General features: G+C 42.0%; 1 protein-coding gene across 3 annotated transcripts; it reads left to right on the top strand.

Moving 5' to 3' along the window:
* Nucleotides 1-616: 616 nt before the first annotated feature.
* LOC134211321 (polycomb group protein Psc) lies at nt 617-19058 on the top strand. Of its 3 annotated transcripts, none has more exons than XM_062688078.1 (6): nt 617-1123; nt 1571-1895; nt 2634-2724; nt 13225-13425; nt 13979-14192; nt 14327-19058. In XM_062688078.1, the coding sequence occupies exons 2-6, from the start codon at nt 1682-1684 to the stop codon at nt 17660-17662; spliced, it is 4056 nt and encodes a 1351-aa protein (XP_062544062.1). In that variant the 5' UTR covers nt 617-1123; nt 1571-1681; the 3' UTR covers nt 17663-19058. The 3 variants fall into 3 exon arrangements, with proteins under 3 accessions (XP_062544062.1, XP_062544063.1, XP_062544061.1); XM_062688079.1 differs by having other exon boundaries at nt 713-728; XM_062688077.1 differs by lacking the exon at nt 617-1123 and having other exon boundaries at nt 1256-1895.
* The last annotated feature ends 2119 nt before the right edge of the window (nt 19059-21177 follow it).

The following is a 21177-nucleotide window of genomic DNA, read 5'->3' as shown; positions in this document are numbered from 1 at the left end:
AATAATTAAAGACGTTAGTATGATATTGACGTAAATCCATAATATTCAGATACAAGTTCTTATGCCTTGCAAGTGTCAAGCTTATTTTCGAATTTTAATGTATGCAGCAACACTAAAATCATTCAAATTCGATTTCACTCAACTTAAAGCGGAAACCAGCAGCAAGCGATCCAAAAACTGAATCTTTATGTAGTAAGTATCGCTGTGGCCGACCGCTTCCCTATGCGATTATATAAATTTGTTTCACTTATGTGCGAGAACGCACCGTCAGTCGTCACCCGCATCAAGGAAACGGCAGCCAAGAGCGGGTGTGAGTGAATGCAAAACAAAGCTCTCGGTGGCCAGCGAGAGCGAGACGATACGAAACAAGCCATAAAGAGGGGGATCAAATTTCAAGCTCCTTCACGCGAGGCTCCCTGCATCGTGACGCGAGAGCGAGAAGAAGCAACGGACGAGTCCGTTTGTTGGATATGAATCGATGCTGTTGAGGTGCGGTAGTATGTGTAGAAAGGAAAATTCAACCGTACATAAGAGCACCGTTCAAGCAGGGGCTTATGTATGTACAGCTGTTGCCGCTAGGGACTGCCGCCACTAGAGCGGTACATAGATGGCTCAGTTTCGTTCGAGACAGCACTGACGTTGGTCATGTTTAGGAAGTTGAGACCCCGTAATGTGAGATCTTTGGAGTTAAATCAGTTAAATTAGTTGAATCTACTAATTTAGTGCCAGTGAGTGAGATAAACGTGCGTTTTTGGCGAAAAAATCGCAAGAACATACATAAAATCATAACGAAGTTATCTATCAATCAAAAAGCAGTTGGTTGCAATCAGGCGAAGTAATTCAACAGCCTACTGCGTTTCAAATGAAGTGAACATACAGAAAAAAAACGCTTTAAGTGTGTGTGAGGGTCGTTAGTACACATACAGAGAGTGAAGAGAAGTGTTCCCCAACGGTGGTGGTTCCTGACGTATATAGCGCTAGCATCGTCATCAGTTGGTCGTCGATCGTAGACCAGAGTGCCTCGCAAGCGTGTCGCACGTTTTCACGAATTTGAAAAGAGAATATAAACAGCAGTAGTGAGAGTGAGAGAGCGTCAGTGAAGAAGAGATTCGCGACGACGAAGGTTAATTCTTCACGCACAGTCTGACAGTTCCTTATGGGTTTTTACTGTGGAGGGACAAGAGAAAGGTGATTGGCGGCCATGTTTCACGCACAGTCTGACAGATAGCAATGAGATTTTGCCATAAGAGTGAGTAGAGGCATTACCTTCGTATTCGCGAATTGAAGTGATTCTCGGAAAGCAGAAACAAGTCAAAGAAAAGATTGAAGACCTCAGCATAAAACGGGTTCGTTACGCGCGTACTCAATTTTTCGTGTTTCAACAACCTTTCGCGGCGAGCACTCGGAGTTGGTCCGCCAAATGTGGTGCCGTGAGTTGATTGTGTGCGTGCCTGCTGATGATTGAGATTTTTATGGTGTTATTAAATCGGGGTTGCCGTGCTGAGAGATTGTTTTGTTTTGCGATGAACGTGAAGAAATGAAGAGAAACGGAAATTTGGTTTTATAATAGGCAGAGTTGAATGGTTACGAAGAAGCTTTAAGTGATGTGCGGTTAGTGCCCGTTTTTGGATTACCCATGATTGGATTACGCAAATACTTGGATTACTGAGGATTATTCTGAATGGTTCGCCAGCTGGCTACAGTTAAAAAGGATATAACTGCAATGGCTACTGATACAACCAAATCCGGCAAAATCACTACGGTGGTCAGTGGACCGGAATCGCCGTACAAACCTAGCAAGGTCCTGCTCAGCTCGGTCAATCCTTACATCACTTGTAATCTGTGCAAAGGTTACCTGATTGATGCAACAACTATTGTCGAGTGTCTACATTCATGTGAGTATCGAATTTCCCAACATCTAACTATTTGAATATGCTGAACTGTTGCGTACCATCATCGACATGGGTCCACTTCTTTTATATAGACTTGTTTTCGTACGGTTCTCTTTCAAGGATGAATTCTTTAATCGCATGCTTCCATGCTCTGTTGAGGCTTTTCGTTCTCCTTAGCTATGCTTCACAGGGATACAGGCAGAATAATAATATCCTTCTTTCCATTGAGGAATTGCATGTAGGGGTTATGAAGGAAGGGACGGAATTATAATAACTCTTCTCCAGGCGGTTCACTAGACCTTTTTTGCCTCCTGATGCTAACGACGTAAACAATAATATTCCAAATTGCAATACGGTTTCGCAACAAGGGGAAATCATGGGGTGCATCGTGTTTCCTTCGACGACATCTACGTTGAACGAGGAACACGAAGCTATCTCGCATCATTTATCTTACTTCCCTAGGGCGCTTCTGCCATCCACAAACGAATTTATTATGGATGAATAATTTGATTTGCTCATTAGCGCAGGGAACTCAATCCCTTGCTAACACCCACGAGATTGCCGCTTTCGCTATTGCCATTTCTCATCGGTCTCTATTCTGTAGTAGACCAACACAGCTAACGGAGCACTCAAGGACTCGGCAAACAATCCTAGAGCAAAAAAGCAGACCGCATCGTCATCGTTATTAATGTTTGTCTTTCTCATCTGCTATATCCTTATTTTCTTCTTCCCTACTTTCAGTTTGCCATAGCTGCATTATGAAACACTTGCGTGCGGAGCAGTACTGTCCACAGTGTGAGATGATGATAAACAAAGCGAAGCCGAACATCAAGTAAGTGTCTCTTACCATCCATTCATACACACATACTACTAACTAATGCCCCCCATGACTATAATACGCAATTTGTCGCACTGTAAACATAAATTTGTCATATAACGACATGCTACCATGTGGCACCGTATGGTTGCAGTTCTGGTGTTGATATTGACATAAGTCGCATTGTTTACCTTCACGCTAAGCAACCAACTGCTGTCATAGGGGAGCTTCTAATTGCTCTCATGAGCACACTCATCCATCCGGAGCCTATCTATGCTCAGTCTGCTCGATCTATCGTCTACTATCATCTTCACATCCGTCACAATCTGCTGTTGACAGCTCTAAATTTGCCTCATGTTTACGGTTCCATTCAAAACGGCCTTCGATGGAAACCGACCGAAAAAGGGGACACGATCTAAGCGCAATAAGAAGAGCTGGCCGAAAAGACCGGGAAAAGCAACACAATGTGCTCTCTACTGGGTTTCTTTATTTTCTCCCGAGGTGCGCTTCCCAAAAGCCGTATCGACCATGCGTCCCAAAACATAGAAGAAGCGTATTGTGCAGGGCGCTCATTCCGTAATACTACGATCCGATATTTCCCGGTACATGAAATAAGGAACAGCGGCAGCAGCGGTGATCATAATCATGCCAGTCATCGGAGCGTGATTCTTGTGTCTATCTTTTCCTCCTGCCGGCTGGCTGCCGTCGTCGTCCGTTCGCCACATTTCGACATGCACACCAACACAGCGAACGAACGGCCGAGCTGTGAAAATATAGCGGGCTCGCTGCTCATCACACCGGTGTTTGGTCTCGTGGTGGCGCGCGCGGTATAGGCCGCATTACGTTCATCTGCTCTTCCGCGGTGCGGTGGCCGGCACCGAAGAGAATCGAGAAATGCCACAACGACGACGCTGACGGTGGGTACGGAGAGCCCAAAGGGAACGGAAATGAAGCCGAAATTGAGAACTGTGTGGCATCGACGAGCGGCGGCCTCCGGCAGCTCCGCGTCCATCCGTCGACATTGGCGACCTGCTGCTACAGAGGCCGTAATGCTCAAACCGGGAGCGAGAAGTGAGTGACGGCCGGGCGGACGGATGGAGGAAGATTTACGGCTGCTGAATTGGTGCGGTACGACTTTGGGCTCGCAGGGAAGGGTTCCCAGCGGAGGTAGTGCTGGCGGAGGCTCGGAAGATTAACGGCGCGCGGAGATGAAGGAATTTGATAAGTGGGTGATATTGCATTTATATGGCAGAGGGTATTGAATGGTAATTAAGGGCAGATGAATTTGGATGTGGCATTTGGGATGCGCGGTAGTACTGTGATTTTAAATGCTTGAGAAGTAATTTATATTGAATATTTAAATGACTCTCGAAAAGCTCATCTATATTTCGTCATGAAGGTTTGATTATATAATAGACAATCGTAATCAGTTTTCAAATCAACGGTATTTCAATTTCTTGTACTTAATTGTATTTTTGTAATGTTATTTTATATCCAAATGAATTCGTTCCTTAAAATAATCTATTTTCGGAAATAGCATTTGACGGATCCTGCTTTCTTAATTAATAAATGTTTCTTTCGTCAGGAAACTGTACTTTTGAAGGCCTACTAAATCGTAACTATCCCCAGTGCCCATACGGTAGCTACGGCAGATTTCTTTTACATGTAATACGTTTGATGAGTATTGTCGTTCATGATTTATGAAAGTCTGCAAAAAAAAAAATCGTTGTCTACCTGTGGGAATCGGACTCACACCTCCAGTACGCTAGACGGGTGAGTTACCGCTATGCTGCGATAAACTTGATTTCACCCTCATTAAACTACAATAGTCTTACTTACTTACTTACTAAACTACAATAGCGGATGTCCCATCACCGCATCAAGCTGACCGTGGTATAGTGGTAAAGCACAGTTCCAGCGTATTGTCGGTATGGGTTCGAGTCCCATTGGTAGGTAGTGATTTTTTCACCTTTTCCATAACAAATCTTACTCTCAAACACATGTTTTCAGTTCTAAGATTTTTTTTTCTATAAATGTTCAGATATCAATTCAATTCGAATACCTAAATGCAATTTCAATTTTCAATGCTTCGGTAATCCGATCTTCAAATCCTAATTGAATCAGATTTAGTTCTTATCTGCATATTGAATCTTTCAATTCTACATCTTTTTTCACATTAATTAATTCATTCTTTTAATACAAAGACCAATCATAAATTCAATTCGATAATTCCAATACAGTAAATTAAATTTTTCTTCCGAATTTTATATCCAACTCAGCTCTGCACTGACGGTTTACGTCCCATATTCAAACCCTGTTTTCAAATTTAGTAAACAAATTTCCTTCGGTGAATTGAGTTCTCCAAATGAGTAGAAATGTACGTGATTCCGCTGTATTCCTCTCGAAGAATTTGTGATGTTTTTGCTGCAACTGGATTACCACCCACATTTATTTTGTTGGTGATTCTGGCTTTTTTAATTATTCTATCTGAAGAGTATTCTCAAGATCCGCCTTCAAAACTATCTTCGGAGTATTCCTAAAATAAAACCTGAATCTCTGAAGTCATCCTCCGAATTCAAACTTCAAAACCAAAAATTCCTATCTCCAAGCGAGAATTCCAAATCAAATCGCAAAGTCCAATCTCCAACCAAATTCAATAACGACTGTGCACGTCCTATATTTTAATACGAACTTAAATTTGAATTTCAAAAAAATCATTTCTCCTCATTATTTTCTAAATTCGATACAAATCTTTAAAAAATCAATATCGACTGTCCAAGTCCTATATTTAAATCCGATCTTCAATTTGACTTTCATAATTCGTTTCTCTTCTTCTATTTCCAAATCCGAATCGATTCTACAATTCCAATTCCCAACAAAATTCAATGTCGACTATCCAAGTCCTATAATTCAATCCAATCTTGAATTTGACTATCAAAATTAATTTCTCCTAATCAATTTCTCAATCCAAAACAAATCTTTAATTCCAATTTCCAACATCATTCAATGTCGACTATCCAGTCCTATAATTCAATCCGATCTCCAATTCAACTATCAAAATCGGTTTCTCCTCATTTATTTCCAAATTCGAATCGAATCTTCAATTCCAACAATATCCAATATCGACTGTCAAAGTTCTATATTTCTATCCTTTTTCTAATTTAAATTTCAAAACTCGTTTCTTCTCATCAATTTTCTAATACGAATTGAATCTTCAAATCCAATCTTTAACAAAATCCAATATTGACTGTCTGGTCTGAATCCGATCTCCAATTTCACAATTCGTTTCTCCCTACCAATTTAAAAATAATAATGGAGTCTCCAAACCCAATCCAATGTGGAAAAAGAAATGCGTTTTAAGAGGTGAGCCAGCCTAGGGCTGAAAACCTCTCAAATAAGCAGAGCATAAAATATTCAGCTTCATGAAGCAACTTCAGTCCGAATTTTGACAAACATCGCATGAATATTCAAAACATAGAATGACATAGTCAGACGACTACTCCACAAACTCATTCATTCGACTGTCACTGAGTGTGCTTGCTATGTGCAGAAAAAACATAATTACCATTGTTTATGTTGATGTTTACTATTGAAAGTGCCTCGCGGATGAGAATCGGATTCAATTCTATGTGATAAATTACTTTACTCATTTGAAACGTGTTCAGATTTCAGATAATGTATCAATTTGTAAAATGTGCATAAATATTCAATGACTAATATTCAACTGAATATTGACTGTCCAGATCCGACTAAGAATATGTCTGGAAGTGAGCTGACAAGTGAAGAAAGGTGGTGTTCACCAAAAAATTTCGATTATTTTACACTCTGCAATGAAGTCAAAAAGAAAAGATGCGTTAACACGAACAAAACATAGAAAATGAGAAGCGGGACTTGGAGAATTGGAGATGTTTTTGCATAAGAGGTGACTCGAATATCGGATGACAATACATGTATTTGTTATGTGTTATGAGGTCGAATACAAAAAAAAAACGGACGTTGGATAAGCAGCTCAAAAAACACATTCGAAATGGAGAGGAATATCAAAAACAAATGTAAAGAGTCAGAATGGATATCGAAAGAAAATGAAGATCAGAAAGAAAATCGAAAGCTACGAATCAATCACAAATAATGATAAATCCGGACTACCCAAAACTATCAGGAAAGTTTTAAAGGCAATCTGGAGAATTTATATTCTGCCCATTGAATTGTCTTCTGATTGATGAGGTTTAAAAGAAGAATTTCGGTAATTCTTACGAGGAAAAAAAAGCTGCAGCAATCAAAAGTAGTGATGTAGACGAAGGTTTCGCTTAAGGTGGTGAAAATTTGACAAGCTCCGTATATCGCAAATATTGAACAAAACGCAACATGAAAAGCGTGTGAGTGAAATCAAGAGCAAAACGTAGAAAACAAAATGAAGAATCCTGTAGTTCCTGTCAAAACAGATGCCAACCGTTGGACTAAGACCGTTGAAAAATGACCAATGTTGAACAGTAGTTTCAACTTGGCAAACGTAGCTTGCAGCTTTTCAAATGTCGAAAATTGGGCTCGACGGCGTATCAGGTGCTCGAGGATGTCAGGATCAGATTACTTCTCCCAAGCGCTGTACCCCAGACAATTGAGAGATTAAAAATGCTATGCGGAAGTCCAGCACATTTGTGGAACATGTTGCTGCCGAAGGTTAGACAATCCTCGCCACAACGAGAATGAAAAAAAAAATCCACAATATTAACGGATTCGGAATTGTGAGAAATTTAGGCATTCGAAAACCAGTGCTTGAATCAGCATGAAAGAGCTATATGCAGACTAACGTAGGTCAATGCAATGAAGCTCACAATCTTTTGCTTCACGTTGCAGATCTGAGTGACATAAATTATACCAGTGAGAAAAACCATTCCAGTTTCGAGCGAAGAGGATACATATACACTGTAGAGGTTCAAGAATTCTCATGAATTGCAGTCATAATGTTTCATTTGTTGGGTTTAACGTATTTAGTACTCGCAAAACTCCAGATCTTCCAAAAAAGCGTAAGTGCAGGCCTTATAACATTCTTACAACAGTACACAGCACCACGGAACAATCTGCTCTCTGATCCGTTTCTCGCCTTCAGCCGTTCGTTCAGCCAACCTCACTTGGAAACTACAAGTCGGACATCGGGACGCAACCTTGCCGCTAGCTCTGAGGAAGCCTCTATCCCTCTCAACGCAGTCGAGCCCCTCCTGCCAGCGACCAACAGAACCAACAGATAGAACCCTCTGAAGTTTGGAAAACAAATCCCAATACTGTAGTACGATTCATCAGAACCGCTATGGGGAACCTCTGATAGTCAAGGCGATGCGATTGCTCTACATGGCAATGATGTGTCAACTTGACAAAACTATATCAAATGGGGTATACTATTTTTAAGTTTAAATTTAAATTTAAAGTTTAAATATTTTAAATTCTTTATGAAAAATCAGTGTTGCTGCCAATTTGATTTTTAGTATTCCATCCTGTCATCCCAAACTCAAAATCAAATGTTGTCAAAATCGAATGATTTTTATTTTCTCATGATATTTCATATTTATTCACTTATTGTGACACTGACACTTTTTCAAGCGATATTTTTACGTTTTTTCCGTCTGTTTCGGGCTCCAACCAGTTTTTTTTACAAGGACTGTGATATTTACTTGGTTTTTGAGCAATATTATAATAAAATAAAAAAAATGTGTTGCCAAAATCGAATGTTGCCAAACCGAATGTTGCCAAAATCGAACGGGGTCTGTATTTACAAAAAATCCGACCCCAAATCATTCCAATTCCATCTTATTTGGAAAGTTGGCTGGTAGAATATGTCATTTGACCAAACAAATGATTAGGCTGGAACCCGTGTGGCCTAGAGTCGTGCTACCTAGAATGTCTGGTCGAAATGGGCATACGGCTGAAAAATTAGAGATGGTCTGGTTTCAGATTTTTTTTAACGCGAAACCCGACCCGAACCCAGACCCGACAAATTAGTATCAAATTCGGGTTTGGAAAATTAGTCCAATGTCGGTTACGGGTTTAAAAAATAAACCACCAAATATTTTTTTATTCGTTTCTGATAACTTTGAGGCATGTTCGTTATTTGCGCCTACATCCTTTTCGATGTAAAAAGAAATACCAGACGTGAATGACCGTTAGGGGTTAAAACGCCAAAAAAAAAATATGAAATATCTAGTTTGAGTATTTCGGCAAAAAAATAGTTCGTCGTGTTCAAATAACTAGGTGTCAGGCCATTCGGCCGAATGCCGTTTGGCCGAATAGTTGAAAAATTTGACCACGGATTACGAGTAGTGAAGAGTGGGAAAACAAAAGTAGGTAATGAAAAGTAGGAAGGTGAGAAATGAGAAGTGAACAGAAAAAGTGAAAAGGGGCCTTTGACCTTCACCCTTATTCCTTCGCCTTTTTTCCTTCCTTTTTCTTTATTCTACTTCCTTCGTCTTTCTTCCTTATTTCTTCTTCTTTCTTTATTCTTCTTCCTTCCTTCTTCCTTGGTTATTCTTCCTTCTTCTTTCTTCGTGCTCCCTTATTCCTTCCTTTTCCCTTAAATCTTCTTTCTTATCTCTTCTTTTTTTCTTCCTTCATCTTTTTCCCTTATTTCTTCTTCTTTTTTCATCCTCCTTTTTTCCTTTTTTCTTACTTCTTTTTCCCTTTCTTCATCCTTCTTTATTCTTCCTACTTCCTTCTTCTTACTTCCTTTTGTCCTCCTACTTCATTCTCCTTTCTTCCTCTTTCTTCTTCTTTCTTCCTTCTAATTTTCCTTCTTCCTCCTCCCTTCTCCCTTCTCCCGTTTTTTTCCATTTCCCTTCTTCCCTTTTCCTTCTTCTTTCTTTCTTATGTCTTCTCCCTTTTTTCTTTGTCCTTCTTGTTTCTTTCTTTTCCCTCTTTTCTTCTTTTTTGTCTATTCTTCATTAAGATATGATCTTGCTTCGTATTGCTTGCTACTCGCTATCTCACTTATCACTTCTCACCTATCACACCTCACTTCTTATCAATAACTTCACATTACTCATATCTCATTTGTCCCTTCTCACTTTTTGCTTCCCACTACAAACATTTCCTTCTTCGCACTACTCACTTCTGACTTCACACATTTAATAAGGAAACTATTCGGCCAAACAGCATTCGGTCAAATGACCCTTTCGGCCGAATGGCATTCGGTCAAACAATCCTAAACCCATATTTAAATAAATTCGGGTTTGGGTCGGGTACGCGTTCACGAATGTAAAAATTAACGGGTACGGATCGGGTACGAGTTTGAAAAGATTTTTTGCTCATGGTTCGGACCGGGTGTAGGTTTGAAAGGTATGTATAAATCGGGTTCGGGTTGCAAAATATGAAACCTGATCATCTTAATTAAAAATGTCTCGTTCGAATTTCATTTATCCTAAAATGTCATGTGTCCATAATGATCTTTTGGCAGAAAGGGCCGTTTGGGCGAACACGTCCCCTAGCAGCACACATGAGTTCACATAGGTTGCTGCAACTCATATGTGACCAGATTTAGTCACAATCCAGTTGCTGCAACCATTTTTATCTGACTTGTGCTGCTTGGTTCCTGATCATATTGCCAAAAGTCGTTTGGCCGAAATGAACGATCGTCTGAAAATGTTCTGCTGAAGTGGTCATTTAGCCGAAACTGTCGTTTGGCTAAAACGATCGTTTAGCAGAAAAGGCCATTTGGCCGAATGGGTCTTGATCACACGGTCGGTAATGTCATTTTTCGAACGGATAAAACGACCGTCACTGGCGAAGCCAGCTATTCTTTTTTGGTGGGGCACCACTTAGTTTTAACCAAACGTCCAATTCGGTTAAATAAAATTCGGAATTTTTTAGCAGACGATTAAAAGATCCTACTATGAACTAGTAGATTCATGCAGATATTACGGAAAGTGGAAGATCAATGGTTTTACATCAAAAACCGACAAAAGCTGCGATGGAGAAAAACTAAAGGAGCCACAAGTTTAGCCCGTCAACGATGAACGTCTCTGGAACCGCTCACGTACTGCCTGTAACCACATATTTGTCCAATGTTTGCTGAGTATCCCATTCTATTCATATGGGACAGATATGCCATTACGAAAAGTGTAAGCAAAACAGGTAAGCGTAGGTCGCGTTGCGCCGACGAAGAATAGAACTCCACAGCCATCGAGGCCATTCGTTTGTCTCCTCGGCGATATATCACGACGACGACCATGAATCTTTGTAAAAAACGCTACAAGTCATCTACTGTCCAGCTGAAACGTTGGTTCGAGCACTTCGCACAACTTTCCCAAGTGTTTGCCAAGCCACCACCACCTCGGTACATGCTGCCTTATGTAGCGTATATTCGGGGTAATGGTCGTCGGTCAAAACGAATACATGACCCAGGTTGCGTTGTCAATTTGAGCTCTTGTGAGTATCACGAGTTCTTCCATACCATGGTTTTGCAATCCAAATGGAAGACATTTATTAAAGCTTCTACGGAGATTCTTCCCGGATCTTCACCTTCAGCTATAATGCCATTCTGTAGACCATTGATTAGTTCTTCGGAATAAGCCCACTTTTTCTCTTTTTCATCATCATTTACGTCACTGGAATATAGCATTGTCCGAATCACTCAAGTGTTAGATTACATTTGACGGGGAATCCTGCCCCAATGGGATTAGAGATTATGGCCAAAACACTTTTTTTTATGCCTAAACACGCTAATAATACTCATTTATAATTTTTTGGGCGAGAAAAGCAACAACACCGCTAGGTGGATCAATCAGGGTTTTTCTTCTATAAATTTTTGTCTTAGATTTTTGAGAAAAATAGGAAGCTAACTGTACATGCACGATAATGCCATTCGAACAGAAAAAATGCTACCAACCGGAAAAAAAGCCTACCAAAGAAAAAAAAGAAGAGACATCAGCAAAAATCTTCCCTGGTTCGGATTTGCTGCAGCACCACACGGCGGCACACACCGATCCGAAAGCAAATGTGTCGAAAAATCAATAAAAAGGGGAAATCGTGCCGATTTTCCTTCGCCTGCTATCCCTTCCCGCCGATAAACGGCGGCATGTCCTTACGGGATGAAAAAAAAACTGTCACTCTGCTGCTGCAACTGCTGTCGTTATTACCGATATGGATCACAGTGGATATATATTTACGGATCGAAGACGTGTGGCCTATCAGTAGGAAATTATCGCACACTGAACCGAAAGTCGTCCAACAGCCGGACGGAGATCAGCGAGCAGCTGATTCGGATCAGGCGGCGAATTGCCCAACGCAATACGACCAGAGACACACCAGGCTTAGGCCATTAGAATTGAAGTGCGTGTGAAACAAAAATGCATGAAATGGGCAGACGGAGGAGGCGCCGTCCACCGGAATGAGGAACCTACAAGTGATGGATGGTATAAAAGGTAGAGGACAGCGAATTGTTGTTTCCTTATAAAAGCCAAAAAAAACATCGTACGCGGACTTCTGTAAACCCTAAAATAGGAAGCATGGAGCTGAAAATGTTATCGAGTATGTGACAATGAATGTACGGAACCTATGACACAATCGATCAGGTGAAAGAAGATTTATGGACTCTCCTTAGACGACGTGCGACATGCACGTAATTCTTCAAATATATTTAATCTCGATGATCACAAGCAAACAGCGCCAACATGTCTATTGCCGTGAGGGCACAGTAGTTAATGGTTTTCGAACATGCTTGACTTTCGAAACGCTGGGTTAATGTTAATCTTTATTGGAAAAAATCCTAATTCTGACTATTTCGGTAAAAACATTACGAAGATCTGATGAAAATGCAGTAAACTGTCAGTGTAGAGGCGACAGTGAGCGAAAACGATGAACTCATTCGACTCTCTGATGCATAATCCATTAAATATGTTAATCAAATATTCATTTCATGTACAACTTAGCATTCTGCCACGGCTAAAAGTGAACCATGTAGACGTAGACAGGGAGAGAGAGCCACACTCAGGTCGTAAACAATGCATTACGGTATATAACGGCCGCACTGGTCTAGTTTCCCTCCCTATAAAATGTAATTAACATTTGAGCAGCAGCGGTTCAAACTTGTCCGCTCGGCGACGTCGACGACGCATTGCACTGCGCTACGCTACGGCAGCTTAGCCATGGCTTTGGATAGGCACCACTTGGCAGTGCTGCTATTGCTGCGGAATTGAAGGAACGAGAGATAATTATCATTTTTCCCTCGCCCTGCCGCCTTGTCGGTTCGATGCCCGGGTCGGTAGATACGCATTTGAGAAGCCAAGGGCGTGCGACATATGCGTTGCGTATGATGCCGGCACGAATTAATTTCGGAACAACAACACTTGTTTATGTTTGCAGCGAACCGACCCCAACCCTGACACGTTCGATACACGATAGAACTTTAATAAAAATAATATTATAATCAACGAGCGGTCTAATTTAGATCCTCTCGATGCCACAGAACCTCTAATTGCCTTGCCACCAATCTAAAAAGTTCGTTTCCTTCTCTGTCTTTCCATTTTCCAGACCGGACGCTACCCTGCAGTCTATCGTGTACAAACTGGTTCCGGGGCTGTACGAGAAGGAATTGCTCCGGAAGCGAGCCTTCTACCGGCAGCACCCGGAAAAGGCCGCCCTGACGACGCCGGAACAGCGCGGAGAAGACACCGAGCATCTCATCTTCGGACCCAGCGACATGTTCTCGCTCACCCTGGAGTACGCCGACCGGTAAGTTCGCTATCAAGAATCAATTTGTGTCTCATTAATTACGGTGCCGAAAGTTTTCCGGAAAACGAAGCTTGACGATGGACGTCTTCGTCGCCGTTGAAAGAGAATTTCTCCCTTGGGTGAAATATTGAACCTAATCGGTGGAGCTGCCGAGAAACTTTTTCGGCTCGGTCTGCCCCAGCCACTGCTCGCATCTGATAAATTATTGCCGATAAATTATTTCTACTTGATTCCACTTGTTCGTCGAATCTATTGGGGCACGTTCCGTGCGATGATTGGTTCATTACTTACTTTTCCGGTGAAATCCGGATCTGCTATGAAATATTGAGCATAATGATAATTGCTTCATCAAGTTATTGATCTAATTAAATCCCTCGGGTGTTATTCCATTGATTTTTCAAATCATTCCTGAACTTCGTCGTATAGTTTTTTTAATCGTCGATTGTTTTATTCCTTTTAAATCAACAAACAAGTAATTCTTTTACTTGAATCTGAGACAGTCGAGAAAGTAAATTAAAATTTCCTTTTCCCCCTTTTTGTTTGTTCTTCACAGGGAGCTCGCCGGCGACAACGAAGAGCTTCTCAAGCCGAAAATTCTCAAATGCCCGGCCGTCTTTACGATTGCCAACCTGAAGAAGTTCATCGTCAACAAGTACAACATTCCGACGCACCACTTCTACGTGGAAATCATGTACAAAGTGCAAACAATTACCCTGCCGGACCACTACACCCTGATGGATGTGGCCTATATCTACACGTGGAAAAAGGTGAGTTGACTTGACTTTTTCTTCCGTCTCAACGATTCTTTATGATACGTGGTCCAATTTCCGAAGAATTTAATAAATGTATGGTCGGTTAACAATTGCAATCCTTTCTCTCTTTGTTCCACCCCTTCTCGCAGGATGCCCACATGCGATTCTTCTACCGCATCAGAACGCACGAGATGAAATCGGTGGAGCTGCCGGAGGTTCCCTTGCGGCGATCGCCGAGCCTCTCAACCGGCCGCAGCAGCACCTCGCTGACGACCATCAAAGAGGAGGATACCGACTGCAAGGAAAACTTGGACCTCATCAAACCAAGTGACATTAAACGCGAAGAGCCGAGCTTGGTGGAATGTGATAACAAAGGTACTGAATCCACCAACACCACCACCATCGTGACCGCTGCTCCGGCTTTCGTGACCGTGCCAGTTTCGTTGGTGCCAACGACAACCAAACCAATGTCGCCGCCGAAAACGACAACGACGAGCACGCCGGCGATGAAAAGCGCTGCTGCCCCCATTCGCTGTGGTATGAGTGAGCCCGCGTTGGAAGTGAAACCCAATGTGGCCACGCTCGGAAGACAACAGCCGCAGCAGCAGCAGCAGCAGCAACAACAACAACAAGTGGAGAATGCTGAACAGCCCAAAGTGAAGAAGAATGAATCGATAAAGCTCAAAATAGAAATGAACAAAAACACTTATGTCAGTATCCTGCAAAGCCCTCAGCCGGATCCTGGCAGCAAGCACCACAAATCGGACAAGGGAGAGAAGGTTAAGAAGAAGAAATCCGAAGACAAGGACAAGAGTGTCAATAAGATTAAATCGACCAGTGATCTCAAGATTAAGATAGAAAAAGTGAAAGACGGACTAGTCAGTGTAAAGAAGGATGGCAAGAGCAGTAAAAAGGCTCCCTACAAGGTGGAACTCAGTGGACTCAGTGATGTGAAGAATAATAACCATAAAAGTGCCGATAATGAGTATGACAGTAAAAAGGCGAAGAAAGAAGCAAAACTAATGGACAAAAGTGCGAAAAAAGTGAAATCTCCCAAAAGAAATCTGGATTTGGAAAAAGTGCAACCATCCATTGTTCTGAAAATTGATCAAAAAAGTCCAGAGTTATCGACATCAACGTTGAAAATGGTATCTCTGCCTTTGGCGTCCTCTTCGCCGAAACACAAAACCGAAAATACATTGGAAGATGAAAAGTCGCAGTTCCTGAATTCGTTTGAGCTCACACCAATCAAATCAGTGCAAGGCAATAAATCAGGATCGGTGACAAGTTCTCCGGGGTCCAACTCATCTTCCCCTCCGAGTTCATCAAGTATCGAAATCAAACACAGTAAGCGGAAGAACAAGGAAGCACCTTCAGGTCGCAATGTTCTCAAAAAACCTAAGCTTTCCGATGATGAGATGAAGGCGCTGGTAGAAAGAACTGTGCAGCAGACCAAGTCGTCTACATCAGAGCACATGGCCTCACTAACAACTCCTGTAAAGACTGTCAAAAAAGAGCTGGAAAGTCCACCAGCAGCGGTCCCGGTTACAATGCCAGTCCAGCCCCTGCCTATTAAAATCGAAAATTCAATCAAAGACGTTCAAAAAGCAGAACAAAATCCAAAACTATGTGAAATGAAAGCACCACTGGTGCTCCCTCCTCCAGTGGTCTCTGCGAACAATATTCCAGCTCCAAAACCTGCTCAACCTGTGATGATTGCTCCGAAACCTACCGCCGACGCCCCTTCAAAGCGACCTGCAGTGCCTTCGATGCCTAAACCAATACAACCAACGAAGAAACTACCTCCCCTTCTGCCGAAAGATCTCGACTACATGAGAAACAACAAGCAGAAGCAATTGGAAATGAAACGCCCTCACCACCCATCCACCATCAATCTGACCATATCCCCGAACAAAGACACGGAAATTAGTCAAATCAAGCCGGAAGATGCCAAGAAAAACATCAAAGTGTACGGTCCACCCTCGGACAACGATAATTTTGCCATCCCGGCTGCTGTGCCACCAATGTCAAAGCCAAAACCAAACAAGAACCGGCCAATGAATTTCCTGAATTATGCCTTGCACAACGCCAACAAAGCACCGGCTGGCTCACGGACGCCAATACCTTCCTACTCCAATTCCCCAAGCTACTCGCCGGATTCGCCTCAATACAATCCCAATTTCAACATTTCCACAAAGCAGTACAAGTACGCTAACCCTCTTGCATATGCTAATTTTGTACAAAATATGCTGAATGACCGCAAGAGCAGCAATGTTTCACCTCCATCTGTGCCGGAGAAGAAACCTGAGCAGCAAAACGAACGAAAGCGGCCTTGCCCTAGTCCGGAAAACAAGCAAGAACCTCCGGAAAAACAGCCAAAGGTTCAGTCGCTGTTGAATCAAATCAATATTCCTTCCTCTCTGTCTATCACCTTGGCGACGGAGGAGGACGAAGCCGCTCGGGAGAAGGCACGAAAAAGTCTACCGGAAGAGGACAAAAACTACATCGAAATCCTGAAGCTGCCGGAAATTTCCATTACGGAAGCCGACCGAACAACGCCACCGAAAACGCAGGAGGGCTCTCAAAAGAAACCCGTCAAAAGTTTGAGCCCGACCAAAGCCGATACACTGAAAGCGTTAACCGAAGCGAGAAAAGTCAGTGAAATGGATAAATCCTCATTCCAGGATTCGTTCATTCAATCGATTAAAGGCAAAGTGGAAAAACAGCGACCCAACAAGGCTGGCAACAAGCCAGAAAAGCAACCCTCTCCGGTGTTTACCCCTCCGGCATCTGTGCCAAACAACAACGCATTCAAGCTTCCAAATGCAACCGTCCTCAGCAATGGCATTGTGAAGCTCAACTCCTATCCCGAGCTAGATCTCATCAACAAGAACAGTGGAAACCAAACCCCACGGCCCATGCCTTCCCCGCCGAAGCCGATCGCCTCGAAACACGTCCCAATTGCACCGAAACCAACTGGAACATTCTTTCCGCCAACCGGAACCCCCTCCATGCCCGCCCCAATCCATCATCGTAAGAGCATGTCACCTCCAGTTCCGAAGCCTTCCGTCTCCCCAGTGCAACCCAAATCGAAAACCCCGCCGATTGTATCCTCAACATCTCCATCGCACGCTGCGCTCGCCTCCATGGGCCCTATGTTCGGGCTACATCCATCCGGTTTTCACCAACCCAAAAAATCGGAACCCAAACCGAGAAAATCCTCGCAGAAATCTCCAAAACCGAATGCCAATGTGGCCACCCCTCCGATGGTGGACAAATCCAAGGAAGCAACTATGAACATGCTGATGATGAACAACAACCTTAGCAACGCGCAAAAGTTCATTATGGCCAACTACAACAACGGGATGATGGTGCCCCCGATGGCAGCTAACCCGCTCCTCAATCAAATGTTGCAAGCCTCCTTTTACCTGCAGTGGAACCGAATGGCAAATCAGCAAGCCAACAATGACAGCCTGGATAAATGAGACATGCTGCTGCCACCGCAGTCGCCTGCTCGAGAAACGATTGTGATAGATATTCCCTAGCCGCCCGAACGGAACCGAAACAGCGCCCAACAATGCGCGATCCGCTATACGGAACGGTGGCAGTCAATCCGTGAGCCCATTATTTATCGGATTGTTAAGACGGGACGACGAGTCGTACGAAAATTGAAATCTCACGCTGCCGGCCTGCCACCAACGTGTCTTTCCGCGCCGAGTGGAGAAACGACCGAAAGCAAACACCGCACCGTCGCCAGCCGATACAAACACACATCATGTATACGCTTGAACCGTAGAAACGTTTTCCCTTCGTCGTACATGCCGGCGCACTCAATGTTTTTGTAATCATGTAAATATGTGTTAGTTCGTAAGCCCAACGCAGAGTGTAGGATACAGCTGTTTGTGTGAAACGAGATACCGCTTCAATCGAATCGGGCTAAAAGCCTCGACACGAAAATTGTAAGCAAACTTAGAAAAGAAAAGAAAAAAAAACACGTGAGTTTGTTGCCTTGCGGTTTTACGAGGGAATTCGTCCGCACGAGAGTCAGAGAGCAAGCAAATGCATTAATGTCGAGAGTTATATGCTCGCATATCTTTGACACATCCTTCGGTTCAATTTTCAATCAACATCTCTCAGTCGTGGATTACGTTAGGGCGTAGATAAGAGGCATTTATTGTTGTTGTTTCGCAAGCAAACGTCGAAGGTCCACTAAGAGCCAGTCAGGTACAGGCTTGAACATTACGGTAGTGCTTTCTTCTTGCACACGTTTTCGTTGAGATGTTTGACATTGAGGCCTTCGCGCTGAGTTGTACTGAGGCTGGAAGTTATAGGGTAACTGTTCCGGTACTTCATCTTATAGGTCCCATTATCACAACGAAGAAATGAAAAGCAGTTTGATTTGTTTCCTATCTCTGTGATTTTTCCAAAAGTGAGTGCATGTTAGAGAAAAGAACCGATGAGAGCGGTGCTGTATTTATTTCATTCGAGATGATATAAATCTGTTACAGTGAGTTGGAACTACGAACAGATCCCCTACTACGAAAAGATAGAAACGGTTTGCACAAAAAGCGGAAAACGAAACATCTGAGAGTGTGACTGTTGATTTTCAAAGAAATTTGTAATATAGCCTGTCAATAACGAAGAATTGTAAATAAGTCATTAAAGTCTGTTAATTATGGCATTATGTTGTATTTATTTTTGTTTTTATTTTGTTACTATCTAATGTCAATGTGGTGAACGAAACAAATGAAGGTCAGTTTCAGCAAAGTATCCTTGTGTACAGAAACGTGATGGAGTCATGTGTGTAAAAATCCTTTTAGGCTATGTATATTTTGTCATAAAGTTCAGAAAACAATACAAATTATTGAAACAAAAAACAAACGTTTCATCACTCATAATATCCGAAATCCTTGCGCTTGTTGTGCTTCTAGATTCGCTTTTATTTGGCTTATAAGAATTATCATAAAACCTTCTAGCTGCTTTATCACATAGTTGCAAATGAATGCATTTTCGTTTTGTTCGCTCCGTGTTAGAAAACGCGTATGTTTTGTTAGTATGGTAATTCCGTAAACTGATGTGTCCGTTGGAGAGAGTCGTTCAAAGTTTTTTTTTATATTTTTTTTTCTCAAAACGGATCAGCATGATATATTTCATAATAGGAAATTTCGAGTTGGAAATATTCTCGACTTCCTGTGCATAAAAATGCTTGATGAACACAAAGCTGAGAGGCGGCAATATTCCAGTGGGGAATGTATTGCCAATAAGATGAAGAAGAAGAATAATATGTTTCATCATGTTGCTAAAACCGTTCGAAGTGCGATGAACATTTCTTTTGAAAGTGAAAGGATTTGATTACACTACCTATGAAGTGAACCACGATGCTGGAAATCCACACACCATAAATCAATATTGTTGAAACACAATTGAACACAATTTGAGTTTTACAAATTCAATAATAATGTATATTAGGTGGACGGATTACGTTGGTTCGCAGCTCTTTCAATTAATACCCTGGACTACCCTAGCTGCTGCTGTGCTTGACTCGAATGCAAAAGCCCCATTACGGTGGACGCCAAATATACGATCAAAACATAGAAGAGCATACCTATACATCACGATGCATCGGTGTAGTAATTTTCCGAAAAGATGTATGTGTGGGTAATAGTCACCGATCGGCAAAACTGGCAGTTTAAAATTTTGACTCGCGCATTGCATCATCGATTGGATTGTAATGTATTCCGACTGGAGTTTATGCTGATTAATTAGGTTATCAACCTATTTTGGTTCATGTTTGAATGCACTTTTGATTTTATATTTATTCGAATTTATTAAGAAAAATTGGAAACTGAGTAATCAGCTCGAATTGACCCATGATGAAATTGAGCAAACCGAATCTACCTCTAGCCCATGAAATTGAAGAAATTTTCGCCAATTGTGGTAGGGTAATGGTACCAATAGTGGAGGTATTAGTAGATCAACAAAAGATTTTTTTTAAATTGATAAACATGAGAATAGATATACTAACAAAATTTGCTATCAAAAATAAGATTGGTGTCATTTAACATCAACAACTACCAAATATCGCTTGCACCACTAATGGGTACACTGTTCCTTTAGTGGCGGTAAAAATTAATTTTGGTTCCCATAGTGGTGCTATCGTCGATTCATCACCCGCCGTTAATGATAGAAGTAAGTGGCGCTATCCCTTGCGTGATTAAGGATCCTCTGGAAGCAACAAACTACGACTACAAAAACGGTGATTACACCAGTATGAATACCTTTCTCGCGAACGTAGATTGGCTCAACATTATCGATCAGGACCTGAATTCTTCAGTTATTTCATTCAGCAATATTATGTTGTATGCAATCGACCAATTCATTCCAAAGCGTGCCCGAAAATCTGTGCCAAATCCCCCTTTGGAGTAACAAACGCCTCAAACGTTTCAACTTATTTAAACGAACTGCTCTGCGAAAATACTCGAAGTATAAGTCTCCGTATTGTAAACAAATCTTCATCTTTGCCAACTCCCGTTACAAACGTTTAAATAAAAGGCTGTTTTCTTCATATCAACGGAAAGTTCAATTAAAACTACGGCATAATCCTAAAGGATTCTGGAATTATGTCAACAATCAAAGGAAAGAATCGGGCCTACCTGCTGTCATGTCCAAAGGTGGCGTTGAATTCTCATCTACCAAAGGGATCTGTGACCTATTCAAATGTCAGTTTGCAAGTGTTTTTGTTAGCGAATCTCTGGATGTGCAACAAGTTCGCAAAGCCGCTATTAACGTTCCCGTTCGTCCTCCGGTTGCGGTTGGACATCATCCGATTGTAAATTCTGAAGTGGTTGAAAATATTTGCTCCTCAATTAAGACCTCAACAAATCCTGGACCCGACGGTATTCCTGCATTCGCTTTGAAGAAGTGCTCAGAAAGTTTATCTTAACCTCTCTCTAAGCTATTCAACCTATCCCTACAGAATGGAATGTTCCCTGACCACTGG

This window comes from Armigeres subalbatus, chromosome 2 (genome assembly GCF_024139115.2).
Source record: "Armigeres subalbatus isolate Guangzhou_Male chromosome 2, GZ_Asu_2, whole genome shotgun sequence".
NCBI classification, from domain to species: Eukaryota; Metazoa; Arthropoda; class Insecta; order Diptera; family Culicidae; genus Armigeres; species Armigeres subalbatus.
Note: the sequence above shows the minus strand (reverse complement) of the source record. Positions and strands in the feature narration are given on the sequence as shown.